At 47.6% G+C, this 21123-nt stretch overlaps 1 protein-coding gene across 6 annotated transcripts in view; it reads right to left on the reverse strand.

Moving 5' to 3' along the window:
* Positions 1-21123, reverse strand: part of ADCK1 (aarF domain containing kinase 1) — a 138278-nt gene that overhangs the window by 66505 nt on the left and 50650 nt on the right. For all 6 annotated transcript variants that reach the window (XM_070378441.1, XM_070378438.1, XM_070378437.1 and 3 more), the window contains one exon: positions 8741-8944. In XM_070378441.1, the coding sequence (XP_070234542.1) occupies positions 8741-8785 (45 nt within the window). In that variant the 5' untranslated portion in view covers positions 8786-8944. The remainder of the gene's footprint in view (positions 1-8740; positions 8945-21123) is intronic.

The following is a 21123-nucleotide window of genomic DNA, read 5'->3' on the forward strand; positions in this document are numbered from 1 at the left end:
GTCCTGCCCGCACTCCAGCGCCTTCTGCTCCCCTCCCAGAAGCCTGGGGGAGGCGGGGCACTGTCTGGGGAGACGAAGGAACCAGACGCCAGAACAAACTCCAAGGCTCTTCTGAAGACCAAAAGAAGCAGGTCTACAGACAGCTGCAGCCCTCGACTGGTGCCCAGCTCCAGGCCAGCAGAGCAGCCCTGGGGGTGGTATAAAGGCCGAGCCCACCTTGGCCCGCCCCCTGCCGGGGTGTATAAAAACCAGGCAGGAGCCCCCCAACCCCACCCCGAGGGCGGGGACCCCGGGGCTGACACAGAGGAGAGCTCCATCAAAAGTATGAGGGAAGTCAGAGAAGCACAGGGAGGAGTTGGATCGGCATTGGAAAGAAGGCAGCGGGGAACACTGGACCACAGAGGCGGCTGTCATCGAGGAGGAAAGCTTCCACAGGCCCCGGGGTAGGCGCAATCCCCCTGCAGCCTGTCCTCTACACTCTTCTCCAGCCCCAGTTCAACCCGGAGCATGTTTGTCACCCACCCCATACCCAACTCCTCCAGGACAAGGGAAGTTGAGCCCAGCTGCCATCCCTCAGGTGAGGCAGGCACGAGGGGCCCTAGTGAGAGAGTCAATTCCTAGGCAGGTTGATGAGAAGTCTGGGGTCCCAGAGGAGGAGAGAGAGGTCTGGGGGTCTCAAGGACGAGGAAACGACAAACTTTTTCTTTTCCTCTACATTCCTTAGTCTGAGTCACATAAAACAGTTTTTCTTCTTTAAGCCTGGAACTGATGATTACACAACTGTTTAAACTCTGTACTAGGGATTATATAACAATAATGTATCCTGCTTGAGGACAGTTTCTCCTTCCTGAAAACCTTCTGACTAATCCTGATATGTTCAGTCAGTTTAGTTCAGTCGCTCAGTCCTGTCTGACTCTGTGACCGCATGGACTGCAGCACACCAGGCCTCCCTGTCCATCACTAACTCCCGTTGTTTACTCAAAACCATGTCCATCGAGTCCGTGATGCCATCCAACCATCTCATCCTCTGTCATCCCCTTCTCCTCCTGCCCTCAATCTTTCCCAGCATCAGGGTCTTTTCAAATGACTCAGCTCTGCACATCAGGTGGCCCAAGTACTGGAGTTTCAGCTTCAACATCAGTCCTTCCAATGAACACTCAGGACTGATCTCCTTTAGGATGGACTGGTTGGATCACCTTGCAGTCCAAGGGACTCTCAAGAGTCTTCTCCAACACCACAGTTCAAACGCATCAATTCTTCGGCGCTCAGCCTGATATCTTAGAATGTATATTATGGGAGTGGGTCTGGTAGGATCTTTCTATTGTTAAGTTCTAACCCTGTTATCCTAAAATGTAAGTGTGGGAGTGGGTCTGGTAAAATTCTTTTGATTTATTGTAACAACCAATTAAAAAAGGATATAGCTCCCTTGCTCACACTAGCAAGGGGGGCACGCTCCGCCCCCCTTCCAGTGTCTGTGTCAGAAGCTTTCTCTGCCCCTTTTTCTCATTAATAAAACTCTGCTACACAAAAGCTCTGGAGTGATCAAGCCTGGTCCCTGGTCCTGAAGCTAAATCTTCTTCTTTGGATATCGCAAATCCAACATTGTTCACCGTCAGCTGTCACTAGACACAACACAGCCACCAGCTCCCTGACCCCGGACACCCATGGCTCTATCCCATCTGTGGAGTCAGTCCAAGACCACACTGCAGGCGCTGCTGAGTAGCCTCAGGAAAGTGCCCAGTGAGCCACTGGCAGCCTCCCAGGGTGGAGGGAGGCTCTCAAGAAGCCTGGGGACAGGCTCCAAGGCAGCCTGAGGGAGGCTTCCACCAGTGAGGGCTGCGGCTGGCCACTAGATGGAACACTGGGTACCAGTGGGAGGGGAGGGGGAGGGAAAGGCCCATTCTTCTAGAAAAATAGCATCGGGGACAGAGAACCATAGTCTTGTATCAGAAAACATGGTTAAAGACCCAACTCCACCATTTCAAGTCCCTCAGGACCTTGGTTCCTCACACACCGAAGGCATCCAGCACAACACAGAAGTGGTAGCTCATGTTTGCTGGCCACCTGCTCTGTGCCAGACGTTGGCTCCACGCTCCACATTCATTGATTCATTTCATCCCTGCAGCAAGCTGAGGAGGTAAGGTACCATCATTAACTCCATTGTACTAAAGAGGAACCTGAGGGACAGAGAAGATAAGTTGCTTGTCCGAGGTCTCGAAGTTGCTCACTCGTGTCCGACTCTTTGCGACCCCGTGGACTGCAGCCTACCAGGCTCCCCCGTCCATGGGATTTTCCAGGCAAGAATGCTGGAATGGGTTGCCACTGCCTTCTCCAGGAGATCTTCCCAACCCAGGGATTGAACCCAGGTCTTCCACATTGTAGGCAGATGCTTTATCATCTGAGCCACCAGGGAAGTCCTGGTTATGAGGCCAATAAAGCCAACAGGCAGCTTCTGGCTCCTGCCCACCTCAAAGGCTCAATATAGGAGCTTGACGGCCACGTGAAAGCAAGACCCAGCTGGGGCACCTTGTCCTCGTTCTCACAAAGTTCTCTGCACGCCAGCATGAGGTCCTGAATGCAAACGTGCGGAAATGATAAAGGTCACCCCAGAGTTGGCCACTCCCTCTGCAAGTCCCCTCCCCCGGCCCCTCCCCCACCACCCACCCAAGCCTCTGCCCCAGTCTCTGCGCTGTGCCCACCTGGGGCTCCACTCACCAGGAACCTCTCACATGGGCCAAGAGCACCCTGCCCTCACCTCCCCCCGTCTGCTTTTGCCTCCGCTGCCCCTCTTGTCAGCAGGGCCTTCTCTCTGCCACCCCCACCACTCAATAAACAAATGATGTTCTTGGGAGCAGGGCTTCTTTCCCTCCTTTCTGACCTTTTGCTGACACCTGAAACTCACCCTGTACCTATTATCTGTAGGTGCGTGTGAAACAATGAGAGGTGCGTTTCCCCAACTGAATTGCAATGGTTCTTGTCTGCATCCTCACAGCCACTCAGGTTGGATGGTCCCTCAGAAACATTTGAGCACTTGTCCCTGGGTGCCACAAGGGGGTTACAAAACCAGGTCAAGTCTAGAAACCCCACCCCATGGAAGCTCAGGAGGGAAAAGACTGATAAAATGTGTTTTGGAGGACAGAAGCCAAACCCCAAGCCTTCAGCACCAGCACAAACACAGCCCCTCACAAAGGTGTTTCTGAACTCTGGCCCCTGACCTCATTTCCTTTCGTTTTTCATCGAGTTCCAGAGTTGGGAAGAACATCATCTGATACAGCTATGTTCCAGCACAACAGACGAAACTGGATCTCTCACTGAAATGTATCATAAGGAGACTGGACTTGTCCATGTGTGTTCCAGGAGGGGGGAGAGATGTGTGTGTGTGTGTGTGTGTGCACAACCAAAGATAACTGTACCAGTGCAGCTGAAAAGTCTCTTATCTCTTCCTGAGTCCCACTGTGACTCCTGCCCCCAAGCTCTCCACCCACCTCAAACCTCCAGCCTCACCTCCCCCACCTCATCTCCCATGTTATTAAGGAAATTCAGCTCCACTCCATTCCTCTTTGTTGATAACCTCTCCAAGCCCTCCTATTTCAGGCTCACCTTATGAAAAGAACATCCAAAGACCTTTAGTAATGTAACCTCAGCCCCAGCTTTACACCTCGGCCCCGCGAGTCACCAGGCTGAACTCCCTCTGCCAGTCAGCAAGACTTCACCATGCACTCCCCTGTGTTTTATGCTTTCCACAGCCTGCATCTTAGGCCCATTTCATTAACTGGTGACCCCCTCCTCCAACCTCCACCTCCCCCAACCCCACCCATCTTTGAGAACCTAGATGAGACACAATGGGCTGCAAAAGCTTCCACCCACCCAAATGTAATATCTCTCTCCCCCGCCATCTCCTCCCCCTCCCCACAGGACCAGGTATTACAGCAATGGGTGTACCTCCTGTTGACCCTAGACTATACGGGCCAGAAGGAAGGTTTTACCCATGTTGACTGTAGCTACAACTTCCAGCTCTGTACCTTTCCCCCTAAATACCAGCTGCTTAGACAACAGACAGAATGAAAAAAAAAAAATATATATATATATAGAGAGAGAGAGAGAGAGAGAGAGAGAGAGAGAGAGAGGATAGTCAAGGAAAAGGTGTTGAACCACAGAACTGAATGTTGTTAGAGCCTACAGGGGCCTTAGAGAACTCCTACTCCAAATGAAGAAGCTCTAAGGATGGGTTGGTGGTCAGCACGAAGAACCTGGCCAGGTCCTCCAGCATAGCGCCAAGAGCTCCTGAAACCCAGGGTGGTCAACAGTCTCATAACTTAAGCTTGCGTCTGCCCCATTCAGAGTACAGAGCTGTCAGCCCCGCTCCACAGCAGGGACCATGCCCAGGAGTAGAAAGAACCAGAGTCTCATCCAGCCATCAGGGCTCCCTTCGTAAGGAGCAAAGGACTTCAACAGCCCTCCCAGACACTCAAGCTCAGGCGCCATCTGCTGGTCAGGATCAGCACTGCGCCTGGACCCGCCGCCCCAAGGGTGGTCAGGAGACAAGACTGAGACCAACCCCAACCCACTCCAGATTCAAGTCACTTTCAGGCAGAAGCAATGACCCCACCTCCTAGAGCTCTGACTGCTGACTGCTCAACCTGTCGTGCAAGACATAAGCCTAACATTCAAAATAAAAGGAAAAAAGTAAGCTTCTTTTTGGTAAGGATAGAAACTCCTAAGGCACAGACACATAAAAAGTGATTCCTAAAGGGTTTCTGCCAAACAGTTCTGCTACATAGGAGACAAAGCACTGGCCAGAAGATCAAAAGATCTGAGGTCTCATCCCACCCCTCACATGCCGCTCCCTTAGCTACATGGTCCCCCCACTAGCAGCACCCCACCTCCCGAAAGAGGCCAGTCCCTATGCCGGGAATGGGATCACTTCACCTGCTCTCACCTCGACACTGACGGCACTGCCTGCTGTCCAGGGATGTGAACTGATCTAACACCAAACGTACATCACAGAGTCCAGAAGAGCTGCAACCTCACCCTCACGCCCCAGGCTGGGGACATCCCCTCAGGGCCAGTGCTATCCTCCAGGGACAGGAATCAGTCTGAGAGCGCTAAGGGCTCTGCTCACAAGGCAGACTCGGAGCCAGTCAGGGCAGGCTGGGGCACACCAGCCTCTAACTCCTCTTTGGTCACCCCTCTCCTCTCCTCAGTGTGAGATTTAGGGGCAGCCACGTGACCGATCTTTGGGGCTTCTCTGGTGGCTCAGTGGTAAAGAATCCACCTGCCAATGCAGGAGACATGGGATCCATCCCTGGGTCGGGAAGATCCCCCTGGAAAAGGAAATGGCAACCCACTTAAGTAGTCTTGCCTGGAAAATTCCATGGACAGAAGAGCTTGGCAGGCTACAGTCTATGGGGCCACAAAGAGCAAGTGAGCAACTGAACACGTGTGCAGTCTTTGAGCTCCAGGTGACCTCAGGGTCCACCCGAGGACTCGGACCTAGGAAGAAGACAGTGACGCACGGCAGACTCAGCTTCCTTTAACCGCTCCTGGAACCAGGGATGAAATGGAGGGTCCCGGGGCGGGCGTGGTGCTCAGGATTAGAGGAGCCAGCTTAAACGTCTTCCTGGGAGGATGAGGGGGGGGCGGGGAGGGCTGCTCCCCAAGAAGTGTCACGGGAGGGGCTGGGGGAGGAGGGAAGGGTAGAGTGAGTGACTTTCCCCACCCTGACTCCCCGACACCCGCCTACCCTGCTTCCCACGCAGCCCCCTTTCCCCTCCCTCCGCCCACAGGCTGAGAAAGTGTGGAACCGGGAACAAATGCCATCTTCCCGGCAGGGAGGGGGAGGAAGGGGTGAGGCAAGACTTTGACTGTGTGTCTGTGGGGGCCGGGGTAAGAACCCTGAGGCTTCTGAGCTTCCCAGCCAGGAGGGACGTGCCCTCCAAGCCATGGCCTTGACATTAGTCTCCTTCTCTCAGCAGGCTCATGACCAGCTGTGGGGCAGGAGACACAGGCCACCACGCTCAGGATGGCTTGGCTGGGCGAGGGGGTTGCCAAGAGAAGGGGCCCTGAAGACGCAGGCAGCGTCTCCCAACTGTAGACACCCTGCAGCCGGCTGGGCGGGCAGGCACACCATGACTGCTGATGCCCCGAACTTCCCGTCTCGCTCCACCCTGGCCTGGAGGAAAGCTGCTGCCCTGCTCTCACCTCCCCCTCCAGCTCCAAGGTTAAGCTGCTGCCTTCTCTTCCTGCCTCCACCCCCGCTGAGCTGCCACAGTGCCCAGCAATGGTGCACTTCACACTGCTATTACAGTGACTTATTTAGTGTTCATTTGGGGGTGCATCTCATTGCTGTAGGAAGCAGGAGGCCAACCGTCTTGGCAAGAAACAGGCACACGAGGGCTGAGCCACGCTGCTGCTGTCCCCCCGGCCTGCAGCCCCTCCATCCTCACCCCACTCTGCCCAGCCTGTGGCCTGCTCCTGACTCAGCCCTAAATCAGGTCTACTCTTCACTCAATCTTCCACCCCCGCCCCATCCCCTTGGAGGAGATGTTCCTCCATAGGAAGGAAGTCCACAGAGGTGTCTATGCTCAGAACCATTATACCAAACAAATTCTAGTGCTGCTGAGAAAGTTCTAGGACCTACAGCAGATTTCCCAACCTGGGGATCTGGCCAAAGGGACTGAGAACCCCCAGGGAATTTGACTTCGGAGGCCAGTGGGATTTGATTACAAAATGTACACAGGACTGGGGAGACAGGCTCTTGGAGGGCACAAACAAAACCTTGTGGGCACCTGGGCCCAGGAGAAAGGAGCCCTCCTGGGTGATCCAGTGCCCATGCCTCTCCCAGAGAGTCCAATAATGAGGCCAAGCCAGGCCAGGCCATCAGTGAGGAGTGGGACTTCTCTGGAGGGATGCCAGGCATGTGATGCCAGCTCTACATTAAGGGACCGACAGTCAGGGCCAGCTGCACGCAAATCAGCAGAAACGGAACAACTGAGCTTTATGACCCTCTGCCCCAACTCTCCGCCTGGCCCTCAGTGGCCTAAGGAAACTGTCACTTATCCATCATTGGTTCATTAAACAAACACCGGCACCCCCGATACACCACGTACTATTCTGGAACTGCAGACAGGAATAAAAGGACCACCATGGTGTTCATCCCCAGACTTCACAATTTGTGGTGAAACTACCTAGACACAACTAACCAACCCACGAGAAGAACAAGTGGAGGGAGCAAAGGTGTGCAGATGGTCAGAGAAGACTTCATGGGAGAGCTGGGATTTGGCCAGGACCCCCAGCATCTAGCACAGTGCCCGGCATTTGGTAGACAGACAGACAGATGAGCCAGTGGCCTAGGAACACAAGGAATGACTGACAGGGAGAGGGTGGAGTAAAGAGACTCCAGGCAGACGAAGACCATGGCAAGCTGAAAGTGGACGGGGTGGATCTCGAAAGCCCAGCTAAAGATTTTATTTGGGGAAATTGGGAAGTATCAGAGGTAATAAAATAATTTCAGGAAAGGCGTCAGCTGATCTAGGCTTGACATTTAAGATTATTTTGCTCAGAAAAATCCTAGAAGATCCAAAGGATTCTCTCTCTAAGAGGAGAATTGCAGGGACTTCCCTGGCGGACCAGGGGCTAAAACTCCATACTTCTAATGCAGAGGGTATGGCTTTGATCCCTGGTTAGGGAACTAAGATCCCATATGCTCTGCTTCATAGAAAAAAAAAAAAAAATTAAAAAAGGGAAAAAAGAAAAATAATTTTTTAAAAAAAGGAGAATTTCAAATGTAATAGGTGAAGGGAGAAAAGCTTTACTGAATAGAGTTGTCTTAGGTACCATGAAATTCTAGCACATAGTCCGTAAGCCTGGGCCTGCTCTGTAGATCCTTGCAGATGGCTGTTCCAACCACTCCCTCCCCAGAATCACGATGAGTGGATCAGGCCAACAAGGATCCACACCACTGGGCCCAGTCTGGGTTCCACACATCCTGCAGGTCACTGGCGTGAGTCCAAAGGAGCGTGACCAGGGCCACATACAGAATGGCCCTCAGCCCCTTTGTCTGTGGCTCCAGGGTCAGAATGAAGATCAGAGAAGTTTGAGGAAGCAGGCATCAGCCCTCAGGAGGAAGCACTTATTACAATTAGAGATGACTGATAATAGAGCAGACCACATCAGGCAGCCCATAAGAGAATAAGCTTCCTGTCACTGGAGGCAATCAAGCAGAGGCCCAGCGATGTCCCAGAAGCCACTGCACTGAATGATTAGGACAGCTCACTGATAGAGCAGGGTGCCAGAACTGTGTACTAACAGTCCCCTTGGACACTTTACCTGATCACTCTAAGCCTCCATCCCTCATCCACCAAACAGGCTTATTGATAGTGTGTGTCTTGTAGGTTTGCCATAAGGACTAAGTGAAATAACGTGTGGGAAACAACAGAGTTTGGAGCACACAGTAAACTCTCAACAACTGACAGCAACTATTAGATTGAAGCGTATGAATCGTACTAGGTTACAGGTTGAAAACAGTCTAAACATATAACTATTTCATATGGTCCAAGTAATATATTTACTGAGGGCCACTCAGGTTCCTTCTAACCTCTCTGATTTCACACTGAAAGTTTCCGTGCTCCCCACCTCTGTTGGATCCCCAGGGCCTGGGGCCAAGCCAAGAACTCTGCAGGGTCTTTCTGGAAACACACTGTACAGGAAGGGACCCACCCCTCCCGGCGGAGGCGGGTACCTCTTTGCCCAGGTCCTCGCGGATGACCTGGCGGACTTCCTTCATGCTGCTCTGCGGGGCCTGGCTGTGTAGCACCTTCAGCGTGCTGGTGTACTCCTCCGGCAGCAGGTAGTCCAGAGCCCCCAGGTGCTGGCCCACCTTGATGAACGTGCCCCGGTTGGCACAGCAGAGCTCACAGAGGCGCCTGGCAGAGCGGAGGTGCACCTGCAGGGAGACAGACGGGGCCAGAGAGACGTGAGTGCCCATTGCCCACTGGGCGCACTTCTCTTTCCTCCTTTCCTGATTCACCCCTCTGCGTGGATGAACATGATTCCCATCATTCCCCAGTCTCCTGGTACACACACACACACACACACACACCCCATCATTCACCTTCAGTCTCCTGGCACACACACACACACACACACCCCATCATTCACCTTCAGTCTCCTGGTACACACACACACACACACACACATACACACATACCATCATTCACCTTCAGTCTCCTGGTACACACACACACACCCATCATTCACCTTCAGTCTCCTGGTACACACACACACACACACACATTCACCATCTCCTGGTACACACACACACACCCCATCATTCACCTTCAGTCTCCTGGTACACACACACACACACACACACACACACCATCATTCACCTTCAGTCTCCTCATTACACACACACACACACACCCATCATTCACCTTCAGTCTCCTGGTACACACACACACACACACACACACACACACACCCCATCATTCACCTTCAGTCTCCTGGTACACACACACACACAGACCACCCCATCATTCACCTTCAGTCTCCTGGTACACACACACACACACACACACCCCATCATTCACCTTCAGTCTCCTGGTACACACACACACACACACCCCATCATTCACCTCAGTCTCCTGGTACACACACACACACACACACACACACACACCCATCATTCACCTTCAGTCTCCTGGTACACACACACACACACACATCCCATCATTCACCTTCAGTCTCCTGGTACACACACCACAACACACTTCACATCCCATCATTCACCTTCAGTCTCCTGGTACACACACACACACACACCCATCATTCACCTTCAGTCTGGTACACCTACACACACATTCACCTTCAGTCTCCTGGTACACATACCCCCCCATCATTCACCTTCCGTCTCCTGGTATACACACATACACACCCCCATCATTCACCTTCAGTCTCCTGGTACACACACACACACACACACCCCATCATTCACCTTCAGTCTCCTGTACACACACACACACACACCCCCATCATTCACAGTCTCCTGGTACACACACACACACCCCATCATTCACCTTCAGTCTCCTGGTACACACACACACACACACACACCCCATCATTCACCTTCAGTCTCCTGGTACACACACACACACACACCCCATCATTCACCTTGGTACACACACACACACACACACACCCCATCATTCACAGTCTCCTGGTACACACACACACCCCATCATTCACCTTCAGTCTCCTGGTACACACACACACACACACACCCATCATTCACCTTCAGTCTCCTGGTACACACACACACACACACCCCATCATTCACCTTCAGTCTCCTGGTACACACACACCCCATCATTCACCTTCAGTCTCCTGGTACACACACACCCCATCATTCACCTTCAGTCTCCTGGTACACACACACATGGCACACACCATTCACCTTCTTCAGTCTCTGGTACACACACACACACACACACCCCCCATCATTCACCTTCAGTCTCCTGGTGCACACACACACACTCACACACCCCATCATTCACCTTCAGTCTCCTGGTACACACACACACACACACACACACCATCATTCTCTCCTGGTACACACACACACACACACACACCCATCATTCACCTTCAACCACACACCCCATCATTCACCTTCAGTCTCCTGGTACACACACACATACACACACAGACACCACCCCATCATTCACCTTCAGTCTTCTGGTACCCAGACCAGTCAATTCCAACCTCCAACTGCAGCCAGCCTCCAGACATGGCCCAACATGGCCTGACACTTCTGATCGCCTTTCCTTTAAAATTTACCTGGTCTGAGTCCCACTCCCACGGAAACAAGCATGTGTAAGGTTTTCAACTAGTTCTGATACATTTATGATTCATTCAAGGATATGCTAAGTTCACGCATTTGCCACCCACCCCTCAGCCATACTAATGACACTGTCTGTTTGAAGGTCTACAATTTTCAAAGATGCCAAAGTCATTATTTTTTTAATTCTTCCAGCAATTTAGGGAAGCAAGTACAGGTGTCTTTAAGGACAAGAAACTCAGATGTTTTGATTATAGAAAAAGCTAATAAATGTCAAAGCAAGGTCTAGAAAGCACTTCAGTCCCAGGGCTCTTTAACTCAGCAGACTTTAGCCGGGATCTCCTGTTAACTGGAAGAAAACGTCACAGAGGGGCATTAGGCACATAGGGTGGGCAGCAGGCCAGGCGGTGCAAGACAGGCCAGCCTTAACTCTCCCCTCCTGATGCCCACCTATCCCTCTGGAGTGGGATGTGGCCCCCACCCGCCCCCAGGCTGCACATCCCCAGTCACCACCCCAACTCTGCTGAGGATCTTGGAATTTTGAGGGTCCTGCCTTCCTGGAGCTACAGTTCCTGAACAGGATGGAGCCATGGGCACAAACAGAAGACAAGGGAGGCCCAGGGCTCTGTGGGAACCTGGTACCCTCTTCCTCCTGTAAGTCAACCAGGAGAGTGAATATTTATGATGGACTTACACTCTCAAGTGCTACGAAGGATGCTCACATAATTAAGAGCATGTTGGAGGCAAGATACCAGGTGAAGAGTTAAATAACGGTAGGCAACAAAGATGGAAGAAATGTTCAAAGATTCTGCATGATTAGTTGCCAAGTGAACCACACAGAAAACTGTTACTGTAAGAATTAAAAAGAGAATGCTGCAGCCCCAAATACCCTGGTCCCAGCAGCCAGGGAGCCCACCTACCCGCTCCGTCTATAGCAAAGGGATGCCCCGGACCCCAGGCACTTGGAGGCTGTCCTTAGGCCCTGCCAATCCACCCTTCCTTGCCACGCGCTATGATACTGCACTGACCCTGTGCCACTTCTCCTGTGTCAGATGGGTCACTATTAGGCTTGGTCAACAGCGGGGCTTGGGGGCGGGGGTGGACATTGCAAGACCACAGCAGCACAAGGAGGCTCCCTACCGGCCCCACTGGGCGGCTTCCAGCTCATCAGCCAGCAGGACAGGGGTTTAGGGACCTGCCGGTGGCCCTCATGGACCAGCCCACCCTCACTACCTAGTGGGCCCCTTCTGTGGACCAACTCAGGCCCATATGCTCCAGCAAGTGCTCTGACCGCCCAGCAGGCAGCTCCCACACACTAGTTCTAGGTCGTCTTCTCCTACAAATCTCTCTGCCACAGGGCAGGCTGTGACCATGGCCCATGTCTCCTTGTCTCCAGGGCAGCCTGGGATCCCAGCCTTGGAGGCCCCCAGCCAAGTCTTCAGGTCTGTTCTTGTTCACCACCCCGATCCTAGAGGGAGCAGGTGCTTTATGCATTTACTACCTCTGTCCCCTTAGATTCTTCTACTACTGCTTTTAGGAGTTAACTACCTTTTCCTAATTAATACGCTTTTACATTTAAATTACAAATATGGGGACGTCTCTGGTGGCCCAGTGGCTGAGACTCCAAGATCCCCATGCAAGGAGCCTGGGTTCAATCCCTCATTGGGGAACCAGATCCCATATACCACAACTGAAAGATTTCACGTGCTGCTATTAAGACCCAGCGCAGCCAAATACATAATTATTGGGACTTCCCTGGGTGGTCCAGTGATTGGGATTCTGCCTTCCAATGCAGAGGACACAGGTTCAGTCCCTGGTCAGGGGTCTAGATCCCACATGCTACGTGGTGCAGCCAATAATTAAATAAAAATTTTAAATAAATAAATATTTTTTTTAATAAAATAAATTACAGGTATGACTAGTCCCTGGCTGATACAACCCCTGCAATTGAATGTGAATAGATTAGGATTAAAAAGGAGAGCATTTCAGGTCAAGAGAACAACACAACATGCGCGTGTGTGTGTGTGTGTGTGTGTGTGTATAAGACCTGCTCCACCATTTTCTTTAGACTAGATTCACATCTGCATTTCTCTCGGCTACTGGAAGAACTCAGAAAGCATTAGCCTCACACCAACAAGGCCTCCTACCAGGGAGCACAGCCAGGGCTCTGTTGCCTCCCTCCTGTGCCCTGAGCCAGTCCCAGGTAGGGTGTCTCCTGGCACAAAGTAAAGGTCACGTTCACACTGTCTGGGCAATGCAGGGAGCCCTCTCTGGTCACACAAGCCCAGGAAGGCTGGTCTACCTCTGACTCACTCATTCCCTGGCACACCAGCCATTGGGAACAGAGACCACGTGTGTCCCCTGTAGACTCTGTGTACCCCAGGGCAAGCCATGATGAGCCGTAAGTGTAGATTGATGACAACCATGGGTCACACACACAAAACCATAATCCATGAAACTGAATCGGCATCTACTGCAAATGGCACCCATATTTCAACCAGCGTCTTAAACACACACAGTCATATGGGGATGAGGGATATTCCACTCACCAAAAAAATGTAAATGCTCTTTGAAGGTCAAAAGACACAAATGCTGAATAACAGAGCAGGCATTCTGATCTCCAGGGTCCCTTTCCAGCTCCAGCTCCTACAGTTCCACTGTCCCTTAGGATCAGAAGGCAGATCTCATTCAGAAATTCAAGAAACTGCTGGCTTAGTGCAAAGTCCCTCTTTGAGCATTCACCTCCTGCTTGCTGGTGACTTGGGATGGAGGACCGCCCTTCTCCTGCTCACTGAGCATCTTTGCTTCTGGGATCTGTAATAATAAATCTTGTGATTCTATTTCCTCCGGGTGGATGTGTTTAAACTGCACCTTCAATCAAAACACCCCAGTGAGTTTCACTTCCCCAGTGGGAGCTTGGATGCCGAGAGAGCTGTCTGCGGACCCCGTTTGGGTGGCTTGTGCCCCCGACTCAGCAGGTCATAATCTGCACATTCTTAATTGAATACACCAGCGCTGGCTTCTCAACACACACTACTGCCCTAAACACTGCACACCCATTTGCTCACTGGCCCCGAGGCCTGTGGAGCCAGCACCTGGTTTCATGAGCTGGTTGGGTGTTTGTCGCTGCAGCATGTCCTCATTGCAGAGTTCCCACTCCAGGTTCCATTCCTGCCAAAACAGGGCAGGAACAGCTGGCACCATCTCTCTGCCCCTCCTCCAACTTCGTTTTCACTCCCAGCTCAATAACTTGCCTTATGATGATCTCATTACCAATAACCTTGTTGTAATGAGCTTTAATCTGCCTCGTATTAATTAAAAGCATTGTCATTAGCCAGCTTGGGTTGGGATTTGGGGGGAGGAGGGAGTGGGCAGTGAACAGCTAATAAGATCAACTCAGTACTGATTAATTATTGATTGGGAGGGATGGAGCAAAGGCCCAAGAAGGGAAATCCTTTACTTGTGCCTAAATCCCAAAGAGTAGGGAAGAAAGATACCAAAGCCAGCCTCAATCAATAGGGCTCCCCCATCAGAATTGGGCAGTTGGGCAGTATCTCCAATGGGGTTTCGGGGTTTGAGTGTGAGACACAGATGAAAGAGACAGACACACATACAACCCCACACATCACAGGAAGAGATGGTACAAGAGAAGGTCACAGACAGACCCCAAAGCACACAAGCCCCTTGACAGATTCTCCCAGTCAAAGACTCAACACCCAAAGGAAATGCACTGACAAGCAACCAGTGTTATCTCTGGTCAGTGAGATTACAAGAGTACTTTTCTTTATAGGTCTCTCTGTATTTCTAAAATTTCCTAAAACTAATATTTATCATATCAATAATAGAGGAGAATTTTTTTTTAAATAATCTCTTCTTCAACATCTTCTGGAAATAGAAGTCCAGCCCCAAATTCTCTACCACACAGACTGGACCAGCTTGGTGCAGAATCCAGCACTGTTTCCCCAATTTTGCAGGGTGCTATGATCCACATGTGTGTTTTTCATCATGAAAATGGAATTGCAACTCCCCCTTCATCCCCAAGAAATCAAGCCAGGACAGTCTCCAAAGTCTCTTTTCTGGATGTCACCCTTTGCTTTAAGCTTTTACTTAATGAGCAAAGTAAAACTCATCATGTCTTATGGGGGGGGGGGGGGTGGGGGAACAAGTTGCAGTTTATAAAAGTTTTGAAGAAGCTTGACCACAGATTTAATCCTACCCCTTAGCAGCGTCCTCTGTCCCTCCTCTGACTGACTACCTGTCGGGTAGATCCTGGTTAAACTGCAACTCTAAACGTGAAATTGCTAAAGCCATAATCTTGATGTCATCCTTAACATCTCTTTCCAAATGGGGTATAAAAGTACCTTCCTTGTCTGAAGTAATAAAAACTGGACATCAGGAAAGGAAGGAGAGTGATTCCTGAGAGATGCAAAGCAAACACAGTGAACCTATGGTTGCCCCAATTCACAGCATTGAGGGTTTCCAGGCCACAGTGCAGGGAAAGGGGAGCCAGGCAGCACCCAGAAGACTTTGAGCTGAAGACACAGAGCTGAGAGTCCAGGAAGACCACAGCAGCTAGAGTTCACAGGACAGAGTACTGGAGAGCAGAGAGCCATATGAAGAAGGAACCCTGAAGAGCTGCCTAGGGTCTGCCTCGTGTACCTGGTTGAGTAACAGTCAGCACGTACACACAAGAAAACTACATAAGCCAGAAAGATGACAACCGCAAAAGCCTAGGGTTAACAGTACCCTGTGTGTTCATAGAGGTCTATTTCTACTAGCTGGACTAGAAAATTTTCATAATTCTTGAGGCATTTGCTATAATACCCAGAAAAGGGGAATATCCCAAACTAAACACTATTCCATTCCCAAGCAATAAATACTAAAAGACTTGAAAAAAATCACACTGTCTCCAAGTAACTTAACTGTCCCAGAACAAAGCTCTATAATATTTATAAAAATACAAATATATCTAGACAAAAAGACAAAATTGCACTGTCTAGCACCTAATAAAATATTTACCAGGTATTCAAAGAAACAGAAAAATACAACACATTATGAGAAAGAAAAAATCAATCAATCAAAACCAACTCAAAATTGAAACCTATATTAGCAAAAGAGGACAATTGTTATAACTGTATTTCATATGTTCAAAATGTTAAGCAGAAGCATGGACAATATTAAAAAAAGAATGAGATCCAAATGAAACTTCCAGAGATGGTAATTTTTGATATGAAAAATACACTGGATGACACTTCCCTGGTGGTTCGGTGGTTAAGTCTCTGCACTTCCACTGCAGGGGGACGCAGGTTCTATCCCACACGCCTTGCAACACATCCCCCCCACAAAAAAATACACTGGGTAGGATAAATAGATGATTAGACATTGTAGAAGAAAGGTCCTAGTAATAGAAACTATTCAAAATGAAACAAAAATAAAAAACTTTAATGAAAAGAGCGGCAGTGATCTATGGGACAACTTCAAGCAATTTTATAAACATTGGAATGTTGGAATCCCCAAAAGAGAGGTCAGGGAGAGAATAGGGGAAAAATACTTAAAGAAATAATACCTGAAATTTTTCAAATTTGATTTTTTAAAAATTATGAACCAATAGATCCAAGAATCTCAGTAAGCCCCAAGCATAAGAAAGAAAGAAAACTGCATAATGAATTTGTTCAAAATCAGTGATTAAGAGAAAATCCTGAAAGTATCCAGAGGGAAAAAGACACATTATAGAGAAAGGAACAAAGATAAGAATGACAGCAGAGCTCTCGCTGGGAACAACATAAGCAGAAGTTAGTGGAGGAACATCTCTGAAAGGACTGAAAGAAAATCTAGACTCCTATACCGGGCAAAAACATCTCTTAAAACCAAAGGTAAACTAAAAGCTCTTTAAGACATATAAAAGCTGATAGAATTCATCTCCCTACACAATGAGAAATTTTAAAAGATATCCTTCAGGCAGAAAGAAAATGATACCAGAAATACAAAGGAACAAAGAGACCAGAAACAGAAACTTCATAGGTAAAGGCACAAGACTTCTTTTTTAGTACATAAATAGTATAACATGAAATTTACAGCATATGTAAAAGCAAAATGTATTACGATAGCATAAAGGCTGGACAGAAAGAAATTAAAGTATATCATTGTAAGATTCTTCACATCACTCTGTGAAGCAGTACAATGTCACTTGTATGTAGACTACAAGTTAAAGATGTATGCCATAAACTGATGCAATCACTAAAATAATAAAAAGAATTATAGTCCATAAGCCAACAAAGGAGACAAAAATGCAACCATGAAAAAAACTCAATCCAAAAGAAGGCATGAGAGAAAAAAAATAAAGCATAAATAGGACAAGTAGAAATCAAGTAGCAAGGTGAAAGATGAAAATCTAACCATGTCAATAATCTCATCAAATATAAGTGGTCTAAACACCCAAATTAAAAGTCCGAGATTGTCAAATTGGATAAAAAAGAAAGATTCATGTATATGTTATCTATAAGAAACTGTCCTCTTAATATTAAAACACACACAGGTTAAATGAAAAGGATGGAAAAGGATATACCATGCCAATATCCATTAAAATAAAGCTGGAATGACTATGTATGTAACAGACAAAGAAACTCTGACTCAAGATGGTGTCACAGCTAAAGGACACGACTTAAGGAAGAAATATTGCTCTTCCAGAAAAATGAAGATGGAATGCCTCCTAATCCATTCTATAAAACCGATGTAATGCCAATATCAAAGCCAGACAGAAAATACAAGGGAAGAAAGAAGCTATATACCAATATTCACAGTGAACACAGATGCAAAAATTCTTTTTTTTTAAAAAAAGTGTTAGCGAATTGAGCCCAGTCTACAAATAGGTTCTGTTCTCATTACAACCTATCATATAGTGCACAATTTTGATTTGTCTTCCTACAGGCAACATTAATTTTGATGGTTATCCACCTAACATTCTCACTTTTTCTTTTCTTTTTACAATTAAGTATTGTATGGGGAAGTCCTTTCAAATTGTACAAATAGCCAGTTTTTTACTGAAATTTCAATTTATTCATTTGTTTATTTATATCAGTATGGACTCATGGATTTCTAAATTTTTTCAGTGGATCATAATCCATTACTCTCATTGTTTGTTTCACAGCTTCACTGAGATATTTTGACACAATAAACTATACATATTTAAAATGTACAACCTGATAATTTTGACATATGCATACACTTATGAATCCATCACTACAATCAAGCTAGTTAAACATATCCATGACCCCCAAAAGCTTTGATTTCCCTTGATAATTCCAGTCCCATCCCTCCACATACCTCCCATCTCCAGAAAACCACTCATCTGCTTCCTATCAGTATAGCCTAGAATTTTGTAGAGTTTTATATAAGTGGAATCACATTTTTTTACCTAGTCTTTTTCCCTCAACACAATTTTTCTGAGCTCCATCATGTTCTTACATGTATCAACAGTTTATTCTTTTTTTCTTACTGAGTAGTATTCCATTGCATAAATATATTAATATCACAATTTCTTTATTTATTCATCAGCTGATACACATTTGGGTTGTTTCCAGTTTTGAACTACAAATAAAGCTGTTCTGAACTTTCTTGTTCAAGTCTTTGTGCAGACATGCTTTCATTTCTTACAGGCAAATACTTAGGAACGCAGTGGTCAAACTGCATGGCAGGGATATGCTTAATTTTCAAACTGTATGGCAATATATACTTAATTTTCAAACTGCATGTCAGTATATGCTTAATTTTAAAACTGTATGGAAGTATATGCTTAATTTTCAAACTGCATGTCAGTATATGCTTAATTTTAAAACTGTATGGCAGTATATGCTTAATTTTTTAAGAAATTAAACTGTTTTCTAAAGTGGTTGTACCATGTTACATTCCCATCAACAGTGTATGAGAGTTCCTCTACATTATCCCAATGCTCAGCATAATGTCCTTTGAATTTTAGTCATTATGTGCAATTGTATTTAATTGTGGTTTAAATTTGTATTTCACTAAGACTAATGAAAATAGATGGGGAAACAGTGGAAACAGTGTCAGACTTTATTTTTCTGGGCTCCAAAATCACTGCAGATGGTGACTGCAGCCATGAAATTAAAAGACGCTTACTCCTTGGAAGGAAAGTTATGACCAACCTAGATAGCATATTCAAAAGCTGAGACATTACTTTGCAAACAAAGGTTCATCTAGTCAAGGCTATGGTTTTACCTGTGGTCATGTATGGACGTGAGAGTTGGACTGTGAAGAAGGCTGAGCGCCGAAGAATTGATGCTTTTGAACTGTGGTGCTGGAGAAGACTCTTGAGAGTCCCTTGGACTGCAAGGAGATCCAACCAGTCCATTCTGAAGGAGATCAGCCCTGGGATTTCTCTGGAAGGAATGATGCTAAAGCTGAAACTCCAGTACTTTGGCCACCTCATGCAAAGAGCTGACTCATTGGAAAAGACTCTGATGCTTGGAGGGATTGGGGGCAAGAGGAGAAGGGGACAACAGAGGATGAGATGGCTGGATGGCATCACTAACTCAATGGACGTGAGTCTCAGTGAACTCCGGAGTTGGTGATGGACAGGGAGGCCTGGCGTGCTGCGATTCATGGGGTCGCAAGGAGTCGGACACGACTGAGGGACTGATCTGATCTGATCTGATCTGAAGACTAATGATGTTGAAAATCTTTTCATGTGTTTACTTGCCATCTCTGTATCTTCTTTGGTGAAATGTGAATCTTTAGTCCATTTTTAATGAATTCTTTGTTTTCTTATTATTCGGTTATAGGCATTCTGTATACATTCCATATACAAGTACTTTATCAAATAAATGATTTGCATATACTTTCTCCCAGTCTGTGGCTTGTCTTTCCTTTAACATTTTTCCAAAAAGAAATTTTTTTATTTTAATAAAGTAAATTTTACCACTTTTTCCTTCATGGATCATGCTTTTGGTGTTGTATCTAAGAAATCTTTCAGTTCAGTTCAGTTCAGTCGCTCAGTCATGTCCAACTCTTTGCCACCCCATGAATCGCAGCACGCCAGGCATCCCTGTCCATAACCAACTCCCGGAGTTCACTCAGACTCACGTCCATCAAGTCAGTGATGCCATCCAGCCATCTCATCCTCTGTCGTCCCCTTCTACTCTTGCCCCCAATCCCTCTCAGCATCACAGTCTTTTCCAATGAGTCAACTCTTCGCATGAGGTGGCCAAAGTACTGGAGTTTCAGCTTTAGCATCATTCCTTCAAAGAAATCCCAGGGCTGATCTCCTTCAGAATGGACTGGTTGGATCTCCTTGCAGTCCAAGAGACTCTCAAGAGTCTTCTCCAACACCACAGTTCAAAAGCATCAATTCTTCAGCGCTCAGCCTTCTTCACAGTCCAACTCTTACATACATACATGACCACAGGAAAAACCATAGCCTTGACTAGACGAACCTTTGTTGGCAAAGTAATGTCTCTGCTCTTTATATGCTATCTAGGTTGGTCATAACTGTCCTTCCAAGGAGTAAGCGTCTTTTAATTTCATGGCTGCAATCACCATCTGTAGTGATTTTGGAGCCCCCAAAAAATAAAGTCTGACACTGTTTCCACTGTTTCCCCATCTATTTGCCATGAAGTGATGGGACCAGATGCCATGATCTTTGTTTTCTGAATGCTGAGCTTTAAGCCAACTTTTTCACTCTCTTCTTTCACTTTCATCAAGAGGCTTTTTAGTTCCTCTTCACTTTCTGCCATAAGGGTGGCATTATCTGCATATCTGAGGTTATTGATATTTCTCCCAGCAATCTTGATTTCAGCCTGTACTTCTTCCAGCCCAGCGTTTCTCATGATGTACTCTGCATAGAAGTTAAATAATCAGGGTGACAATATACAGCCTTGACGTACTCCTTTTCCTATTTGGAACCAGTCTGTTGTTCCATGTCCAGTTCTAACTGTTGCTTCCTGACCTGCATATAGGTTCCTCAAGAGGCAGGTCAGGTGGTCTGGTATTCCCATCTCTTTCAGAATTTTCCACAGTTGATTGTGATCCACACAGTCAAAGGCTTTGGCATAGTCAATAAAGCAGAGATAGATGTTTTTTCTGGAACTCTCTTGCTTTTTCCATGATCCAGCAGATGTTGGAAATTTGATCTCTGGTCCTCTGCCTTTTCTAAAAACAGCTCGAACATCTGGAAGTTCACAGTTCACATACTGCTGAAGCCTGGCTTGGAGAATTTTGAGCATTACTTTACTAGCGTGTGAGATGAGTGCAATTGTGCGGTAGTTTGAGCA

Source organism: Bos mutus, chromosome 10 (assembly GCF_027580195.1).
Source record: "Bos mutus isolate GX-2022 chromosome 10, NWIPB_WYAK_1.1, whole genome shotgun sequence".
Taxonomy (NCBI): domain Eukaryota; kingdom Metazoa; phylum Chordata; class Mammalia; order Artiodactyla; family Bovidae; genus Bos; species Bos mutus.